Source organism: Anopheles merus, unplaced genomic scaffold (genome assembly GCF_017562075.2).
Source record: "Anopheles merus strain MAF unplaced genomic scaffold, AmerM5.1 LNR4000563, whole genome shotgun sequence".
NCBI lineage: Eukaryota > Metazoa > Arthropoda > Insecta > Diptera > Culicidae > Anopheles > Anopheles merus.
In genome coordinates, this window is record NW_024428143.1 from 28050 (window position 1) to 37817 (window position 9768).

General features: G+C 45.4%; 1 protein-coding gene and 1 pseudogene across 1 annotated transcript; both read left to right on the plus strand.

Annotated features, from left to right (window-relative positions):
- The first annotated feature begins 233 nt into the window (after positions 1-233).
- LOC121602668 lies at positions 234-5032 on the plus strand. The gene is made up of 4 exons (XM_041931434.1): positions 234-452; positions 526-594; positions 715-1093; positions 5021-5032. Exons 1-4 carry the CDS (start codon positions 427-429, stop codon positions 5030-5032), a joined length of 486 nt encoding a protein of 161 aa, XP_041787368.1. The 5' UTR covers positions 234-426.
- Positions 5033-7395: 2363 nt separating this feature from the next.
- Positions 7396-9018, plus strand: LOC121602667 (annotated as a pseudogene).
- The last annotated feature ends 750 nt before the right edge of the window (positions 9019-9768 follow it).

Below are 9768 nucleotides of genomic sequence, written 5' to 3' on the forward strand. Positions count from 1 at the left end.
GCATACATCGGTGATGAAAGTGTTGTCCCGGCACACAATGCGAGGCTTGGTGAGGTACCTCTCGCTCTAATTTGTCTAGTTGTCTCGCTTCCTCCTATAGCGATTCTGTCGAGCTGAGCTTTCACGTCCCTCGCCACTGATCTCCTTGCTACCCCTCGCCAAAGATCGTCTGACGTCTCGCCTGACACCTTTCGTTGTGTTGGTGCTCTGCGGCTGTTGTCAATGTAGAAGTTAGGTTGTGTGTGTAAAATAAATGTAAACAGTGTTGTTGGCTGATCAAGTGTGGTAAGTTTTTTAATAACTATGTTCTTAATTTTACGTAAGTAAGTGCCATTTTAGCTAAAGTAAGTGGTAGAAATCCTGCCCAATGCGTGCTGGATCCATCGGAAGCGGTACACTCATGTACCAGCGTAGGAAAGTGGTGTGATGAACAACACAGCATACGACAGCGGGTAAGTGTTATTCTTCGACAATCGTGATAAAGAAACACTATTTTAATAGCCTATGGCCTCTTTTAACTTGCAGATATAATGCAGAAACGATATGTCCCTGCCGCAGGTGTTTGGGACAGTGCGTTGTGTTATGTATGATTCGGTAAGTTGTAAGCGGACCACGAAAGAAGAAGAAGAAGCTAGGGATTAGGCTGAAAGAAGAAGCTGTTTGGCGAAGCTAGGGATTAGGATGCTAATCATGGTGTTTATTCCTTTTTTGCAGCCAATTTTCCTCTATCCTGAAACGTGGGTTTACGAGGAACCATTTAAGAACATCTCCGGAAGCTGTACGACGACGAGTCGAGCTCTACCAGCACAAAACGCCAGAGGCCCAGCTGACACCGGGTGCCCCGATTGCGCCAGACGGTGTCGAGCGCGCTCGTTCACAACGTCCGGGGCAGGAATTCAACCCTTCGGATCATTATCCTCTGCCTCACAATAGCTGCAGCAGCAACAGGACCAAACCGACCGCACTACTGATTGCGGTCAAATTTCCTGGCAGGAGAAAAAATCCCACAAGTGAGTTCCTTCTAGATGCACTATCGCTACATCTAGATCTGTTGTTTTATCTTCCCTCTAAAGCTTACTTACTTACTTATCCGGCACTACAACCGCTTTGCGGTCTTGGCCTGCCTCAGGAGTGTCCGAAACCGCTCACGGTCTCGCGCCTTCGTCTGCCAGTCCGTTATCCCGGCCTTAATGGCGGACGCCTCCACGCCATCTTGCCACCTCAATTTGGGCCTACCACGCCTCCTCTGTCCTTGTGGACGGCCTAAAAAGACTTTACGGGCTGGGTCGTCCGTTTCCATGCGTATAACATGGCCAGCCCACCGGAGCCTGGCGAGCTTTATACGCTGTACGACAGTGAGGTCGCCGTACATCCCGTATAGCTCGTCATTATAGCGGCTCCTCCATTGTCCTTCCACACATACGGGGCCAAGTATCCTTCTGAGCATCTTCCTCTCGAACGCAGCTAAGAGGGTTTCGTCAGATTTGGACATTGTCCATGTCTCAGAGGCGTATGTGAGTACTGGTACTATATAGGTACTATATAGTCCCAGCTTCGTCCGTCGCGACAGGTTCTTTGAGGTGAACTGATTTTTCAGGCTGTAGAATGACCGGTTGGCAGCCAGCATCCTTGCGCGCACCTCAGCTTCCATGCTGTTGTCGTTGCTGACCTTTGACCCAAGATAGGTGAATTGTGGGACGACTTCAAAAGTGCGTTCACCTATCTGCACGTCACGCCTACGTAGATTCTGATTATTTGTTGGTGGGCCCGCTGATGTTGCCACCATCAGTTTGGTCTTTGCCTCGTTTATCTGCAATCCGAGGCTCTCTGCCGCCTGCTCGATCCCTTGGTAGGCTTCTGCTACATAGGAGAGCCGCAGACCAATGATGTCTATATCATCAGCGTATGCCAGGATCTAGGTTGACTTATAGAAGATGGTTCCCGTAGTCTCCACCCTCGAGTCACGGATGGCCCTCTCTAGCGCCAGGTTGAATAAGAGACAAGCAAGCCCGTCCCCCTGGCGCAGACCCTTGGTGGTAGCAAAAGGTCCTGAGAGTTTTCCATCCACCCTCACCTGGCATGTGACGTTGGTCATAGTCATTCTAACTAGCCTTATCAGTTTGGCCGGGATTCCAAAAGAGCTCATAGCGTCATACAGTTTTACCCTGGCTATGCTATCATATGCGGCTTTGAAGACAATGAAGAGATGGTATGTGTCGTGTCTGTATTCAGCCATCTTCTCCAAGATCTGCCGCATGGTGAAGATCTGATCAGTGGTTGATTTTCCGTTTCGGAATCCTCTTTGATAGTTTCCGACTATCTCTTCGACGTGCGGGACAAGGCGATCCTGAAGGATCAGGGAGAATATTTTATAGGCGGTATTCAACACCGTAATACCCCTGTAGTTGTTGCAGTCCAACCTATCTCCCTTCTTGTATATGGGGTAGATGATGCCGAGATTCCAATCACAAGGCATCGATTCGCTATCCCACACCTCAGTAACAATTTGATGAATCTCGTTTTTTAGTCGTGCACCTCCATTCTTGACCAGTTCGGCTGCAATTCCGTCGGTTCCGGGTGCCTTGTTATTTTTCAGCCGACGGATAGCCTTTCGTGTTTCTTCTATGCTAGGTGGCAGTAGCATGTCACCATCTGCTAGTGACGCTTCTAGCTGTTCGCTAAACTGGTCATTGAGTAGTTCATCAAAGTACTGAGCCCACCGCGAGAGGACCTCTGGCTGGTAAGTAACCAGATCTCCATCCTTGTTGCGACAGCAGGTTACCTTAGGTACAACGTTGTTTCGGTGACCTGCTATCACTTGGTAAAACTTTCGTGTCGGTCCGTACGCCTCTCTGGTTTGCACGAGTTCCCGCATGTTTTGCTCTTCCAAAGCATGCTTCTTGGAGCGGTGAACTCTTTTCTCTTCGCGTCTGAGCCGTGAATATTCCTCTGCGCATGCCCGCGTTCTATGCCGTTGCTGCATTGCTCGGTATGCAGTATTCTTACGTTCGGTCATTTGTCTGCATTTATTTTTTTTATTTTGGCTTTCTGTAGTCGGTTGCTTCATGGGACTAGGTGACTGGCCCCGCGCCCACGTGACCGTTTTGTTTAGCGTCGGGTTGCCCCCCCGACGTTCAGGCAACCGGTTTCCCGGGATACCCACCCCCCTCCTGGTTCGCCATATGCCACCATCCGCCCAAGGGGTTGGGTCAAGCCCGTGTACCCAAGCTTGGATATGTGGTGACACATGTTACCACTCTGCACGACGAGGACGTGTCCGAATAGGAGTTGGATGGGAGAGCCTGTATTATCCCTCAAAGGGTGGTGCGTGGAGGCGTCCGCCGTGGTGCTCCCTCTAAAGCAAATGTTTTATATTCGCTCAGGTGTGTCGAACAAGCTACTGACGAACCCCGAAAAGGCGACAAACATTCATCTCCGACGGCCTAAGATGTTCTTAGTGTTCAGTGGTGTGCGCGACCGTCAAAGAGTTAACATTAAATATTTGAATTAACAAGATAACACTATTATGGTGATGTCGTGTAGATATGCGCAAGTGGGTTAAGATTAAACTTAAGTACGCTTTAAGACATAAATCGATATGCCTAATTTCAAGTTAAGTGTTTTGAAATGCGCGTGTGTGTGAAGGGGCGGAATAAGCGCTAAGCAACTAAGCGGCCGCTTGGGGCCGTGGGCTTGAGGGGCCCCAAAAATGGAACCCACCCCCAGCAAGTAAAATTGCTACTCAATCCTTCTCTAGTTTAGAGCATGTTCCTGTTAGACGCTACAACCACACCTACATTTATGTGACTGCTTAGGGCCTCCACTCGTATGTGCGGGTTTTACACAACATTTAAGATAAATAAATCTAGTTTATATTCTCATAAATCACTACGCATTTTTAAAGGGGGAATAATCATGATGACGCTATGAGCTCTTTTGGAATCCCGGCCAAACTGATAAGGCTAGTTAGAATGACTATGACCAACGTCACATGCCAGGTGAGGGTGGATGGAAAACTCTCAGGACCTTTTGCTACCACCAAGGGTCTGCGCCAGGGGGACGGGCTTGCTTGTCTCTTATTCAACCTGGCGCTAGAGAGGGCCATCCGTGACTCGAGGGTGGAGACTACGGGAACCATCTTCTATAAGTCAACCCAGATCCTGGCATACGCTGATGATATAGACATCATTGGTCTGCGGCTCTCCTATGTAGCAGAAGCCTACCAAGGGATCGAGCAGGCGGCAGAGAGCCTCGGATTGCAGATAAACGAGGCAAAGACCAAACTGATGGTGGCAACATCAGCGGGCCCACCAACAAATAATCAGAATCTACGTAGGCGTGACGTGCAGATAGGTGAACGCACTTTTGAAGTCGTCCCACAATTCACCTATCTTGGGTCAAAGGTCAGCAACGACAACAGCATGGAAGCTGAGGTGCGCGCAAGGATGCTGGCTGCCAACCGGTCATTCTACAGCCTGAAAAATCAGTTCACCTCAAAGAACCTGTCGCGACGGACGAAGCTGGGACTATATAGTACCTATATTTATTTATTTATTTATTTATTTATTTAATTAAATTGTCCGCCAAAGGCTTAACAATATGTTGCTTAAAAACTAAGGGGAGGAAGGAATGTGCGGGTTAACGAATTATGGAGTGGGAAGGGTGATAGTGTTGCGAAGGAGGGAGCGGAAACGGGGGGGTGGGATATGGTAGTCGAAGAGATCGGAACAGCAAGGATGCTACTAGTCTATCATTATATTGGATTAATCTGGTGGCTCTCGCTGTCCGCGATGGGTAGCCCATGTTTTATTACCAGTTGCTTACACGTTCAAACTGATGTGCACAGATCACGGCCCGATCCTGAGGGCTCACCGTTGAAAAAGGCGCTGTTAGCGTGCGATGTCCTCAGTGAGGATCTTGACACGGAACCGAGAGTGGCCGTTCTCTCTCCCCTCCTCCTCCTTCCCCCCCCCTGCATGTGTTTTTGTATGTGGCTTTCTCCTTTTTCTTCCTTATGTAGGTGGCTTTATAATCATGTTTTAAAAGAAATAAACTAAAGAGCTGTTGAACGACGTTTATATGTCGTTTTGCCGCACATTTTGTATTATTGTTGTGCGGATACGGCAGGTAAGGTATCTGGATGCATTTGAGATTTAAGGATTGTAAATAAAGCATACATAAAGGATGGTAATATCTGGCCCGTCATAGGTTCAAGTCTCATATAGACGGTCCCCTCGTAGTAAGGACTGGCCAGCCGGGTATGTGGAACTAAAAAAGACGCTAAAGCTAGCAATGACTGGCATGACCAGGTAGATGGATACGACAAATAGAAGTAGAAGAAATGGGAAAATGGAAAGAAGCAGTTAGTAGAAGCTTCGGGTGAGACCTTTGTTGCTAAAGAAGAGGGAAATGTCGTTGCATGTGGATGGAATGATGAGGTTATGGGTGGTTCGGGTGATGAATGGTTGGGAGCGGAGATAAATGAATTGGCGAAGCCAGTTTATCTCTTTCCATGCGTTGTTTGAGGAATCAATTAAAATAGTCAAATCGTATTGAATTGTGGGTCAATTTTCGGGAAAATAAGGAAAGAAAAAAATGCGACATTTTTTAACACATGAATGCATTATCTCATACGGCCGATAAAACCAGCTTACATCGGGTCGAGATCAGTATTGGAGTATCACACATGATAAACAAAATCCGGTACGGAACTATTCCTTCACCTTCGCTCGTTTGAAATTGGCTTCATAACCGTTGATCGACATAGCGATCAAATGGCCACATCAGAAACGGCACGGAACGGCAACCACCGACAAACCGACGTGACACTGGTGTTACAAAAGTGTCCCACACGAAAGTACTGTCATTTACCAGTGAGGCGAACACTTCTGTCAAAGTAAGCTCTGTTCACTGCTGCTTCGATGCAAACAACTTTTCTAAATACAAATGGCGAAGGAAGTGTGAGGCAACATTTTGTGAGAATTATTGGACAAAACACCCAGGAAAATCATTTTATAAGTTTCTCAATCAATACAAAAGATGTGAGAAGTACATAAAACAATACGCATTGGAATTTGCGAAGAAAAACAAAAAGGGGGTTTTGCAGTTTCTTCTCTGTGTCAGTGTAGTAAGCGAATCATTATAGAGATGGCGCTAGTGTTTAACGTATTTTCATTTGAAATAAGGAGACAACTTTTGAAGCTTATTTTGTTCGAAGTGTCACGTCGGTTTGTCGGTGCGGCAACCACCAGCATAGCACAAATATTGCTTCAACACCAGAATTGATCGGCTCTCGCATCGTCAAGGTCATAGGTAAAACCAAATACACTACATATATATGTACCAATCGCCAATTCAAGATACATCTACAACCCTACCATATACCACCCAAGTAGCCTTAAGAAACTCTATTTGATTATTAATAGTTTTTTAAAGCCTTTAAAAATCAAATAGAGTTTCTTAAGAGGATATGACATTTGCCAGCGTTACATCATAACGACGTATTCCGTTACACTTGTTTTTTTTCGATTCGGGTTAATATAACACACAGTGTTTTTCAAATTTTATCTACACCATTTCCAATTTATTCAATATTCGGAAAATCATTTTTCAATCTTATTTATGTAATAATGCGTATTTATTTTTACACCAAACTATTTTTTTTTATTAACTGTTTGAAACTATGTGTTTTCTTTCATTCCTCTATTTGAATCTGCGGTGATAATAAAAAGAATTTAAAAATAAAAAATAATATTTCATATTTTCAAATAATATCCGTGAAGAGTTTGATAAAGGGTATGCAATATTTGCAAATGAGAAAAAATTTCATAAAAATGTATATTTTCTTGGGCAAAATAATATGCTCTTGATGACGATAATTTTTGAGACATACTGTACATGGTCACGTACATGGCGCCTCCATTTCTTATGTCAAAAAGTTCGTCAAGCTTCGTGTTATCTTCACATGAGCTACATAAGTTTTATATTCCGCAGCATATTTGATTTGGATAGCGTTTGGACATCATGTTTTTCGTCCACGGCTGCAGCTGACCTCCATGCTGATATAATGGAAAAAACCCATGGAATGAAAGAAACTTATGTGATACAGTGACAATATGCAGTGACAAAACGATGAAATGTCGAATAAAAGTATTTGTGGAGAATTTATGCATTTATTCCATGAAATATTAACACCTTCTGTTGTAACTTAACGAAGATCTAGAATGCATATAGAATGAGACAGAGCAATACAGCCATCTCTGTTGATTTGTTCGTTGAGTTTGACATTTTTCGTTAAAAATACCGGCAAATTTTAATTTTTAACGAAGCATTGAAATTACTGCTGTTTGGAAAGCTAAAAGTAATACTTTTAGGCATACACTTTTAACCGTTTCTTAACAGGATTGTGCTACTTGGGCAGTATCAGCTGATGATCTATCGCACATATGCGAGCGGCGCGCAAATAAGAGGAAGGGGCCTGAAGGAAGAAAGAACAGGGGAAGGCACCGGGAGAGAGAGTGTGTGAGGTCAACATTTTTGGCCATTTAAATTTTGGGTGAAAACCCAATTCCGTGCTGTAAATAAACCAGTGACAGTTCGAACATGCGACCTGGGCACTGTGGGCCGCTCCACACTCTTTGTGTCAGTTTCAATTGGTGTTGTTTTCATTTATGGCGGTTTGTTTACATTTCGTTGCGGTTATCATCAGGTTCCCGTGGTTCGATATTCGGTCGAGCTTTCTTTTCGTCAACCTCATCGTGACGATCGTGGTGCTCGGTGGACTGTTGGCAACGATCGAAAAGCATCTGCCCACTGCCATCCGGCAGACGTTCCGGTATGACAAGCATGCACTGAAGGGATCATCGGACCGATTGGTGCCCCTGCTGGAGATCCTGAAGGTGTGGTTCATACATTTCTACGTCTTTGCTGCCCTCTGGTCGGTGGCCGGATTTGCCGTCATGATGTAGCCAGCGCGGGACTACATAATCGCCTTCCTCGATACGTTGGCAACCAACAAGCGTATGGTGTGCACCACGCCTACCGAGACGAAGGTTGCCATGACGCTGATCACGCTGCAGTGTTTGCGCCGCTTCTACGAGACCTGGTTCGTGCAAGTGTTCTCGAGCAAGCTGAAAATCACCCATCAGTGGTACGTGGAAAACATTCACAACTATCCGAAGCAAAGGAAAGCACTCGTCCCGTTCGTTCTGTGAGATCGACGGTGAGGATGCGGATAATCATTCCGGTTGTTGGGCTTTTTTTAGGATCGAAAAAATGGTAAGGTTTTTGTCCGGCTTTTTTAGGTCGCTGGTTTCCGGCTGATGGGATTCAGCTGGTTTTCCTGGATCGTCTGTGAATGCCTTGTTACACGGACCGGTCGTCGATGCACTCGAGGTGCACCGCATTGACAAGCGGCAGTAGCAGGATGCAATCGGCGTGGCCGAGCTGGCAGCGAAGCCGTTTCTCGGTGAGCCATTTACGCCGAATGAGGGTGGCCAAGAGCTGGCTGCATACGTTCGATTCGTTCGATATTCGTTACGCGCACAATCAAACTGTATAGCGATGCCGAGTGTGTCCGGCCATCGAGACTAGAAGCATAGCGGAAGCTACGTTGCTGCGTCTATTGTGGTGCGATGCGCTGTATGTTCCGGGTGTGTGATTGAATTTCATATATCATTGTTTAGTATTTGTATTATTGTTTTGTGAATGTAAAATACGGGTGAAGTATCTCGGTCGACAGCGTCACTGCGTTGTCGAAAGTGATTAATCTTTGCTCGATATGTGTTTGTGTTCGTGCTAGACATACGCATCGTTGTCCGTTTGTCAAGACGTGTACACGATTGTAAACGATTGATATCGCAGGCGGTAGTAGAGTAGTGTTTGTGTGCATTTGCTATTATCTTTTATTCATGTCTGTGGGATAATTTTTTAACTCTAAAACAGCTCGCCCGAATTTTGTTTTTACGGCATGGAGTGTTTAGCATGCTCCGCCGTAGTTTTAATAAACGATGACCCAATTTTGTGTGCGGGGAATGTGGTGGCAACTTTCATCGTCGCTGTGTTACCCCCTCGCTCTCGAAAACAGCGGCCAAAATAATTAATGAGAATAAGAATGTGCTGTATATGTGTGATAGATGTTTAGAACACAAATTGGGCTTGGCGGGTATGGATGTAGATGTGAGTGGATCGTACGATTTACTCACACAATCCATAAAAAAATTGGAGTCGAATGTGAGTGTATGGATATCGAGTGCCTTGGAAAAGGGAATCGAGACTCTAAAAACTGAGCTCTGCGCACAAGTGGAACGCAAATTGGACCAAACATTGCGTGAAAGCTTGAGTGCGGTAGAATGCTCAAATAAGGCAAAGGAAGCCTTGCGTGCAACTTTTGACGATACTAAGGCCAGAGAAACAGTAGAGGATGAAAGTTGGGCTACAGTGACTAAGAAAAAAAAAGGACGAATAGTGGAACAGTAATGTTCAAACCATTATTAATAGTTTTGACACGGGGAATGTTAATTCGACGCCCATTAATTCTGACAAGGTCACTGGACCCATTTTGGCAAACAAAAATAAGAATAGTAAGACTCTGGTTATTGTACCAAAGATGGGTCAATCTTGTGATAAGACAAGAGCTGACCTTCGCGCTAAGCTGGATCCAAGGAGCAGCAGGTGTCGGAATTCCGTAACGGCAAGGACGGTCAGGTGTATGTTCAATGTTCTGCTCAGGTTAAATTAGATGAACTCAGGAAAGAAGTAGAAAACATT

Bases quoted from the DNA above. Each gene is read 5' to 3' on its own strand.
- LOC121602668 (XM_041931434.1), top strand. From the start codon at position 427: ATGAACAACACAGCATACGACAGCGG. The intron at 453-525 runs GTAAGTGTTATT...TTTAACTTGCAG, and splicing joins AACACAGCATACGACAGCGG to ATATAATGCAGAAACGATAT. The intron at 595-714 runs GTAAGTTGTAAG...CCTTTTTTGCAG, and splicing joins GTTGTGTTATGTATGATTCG to CCAATTTTCCTCTATCCTGA.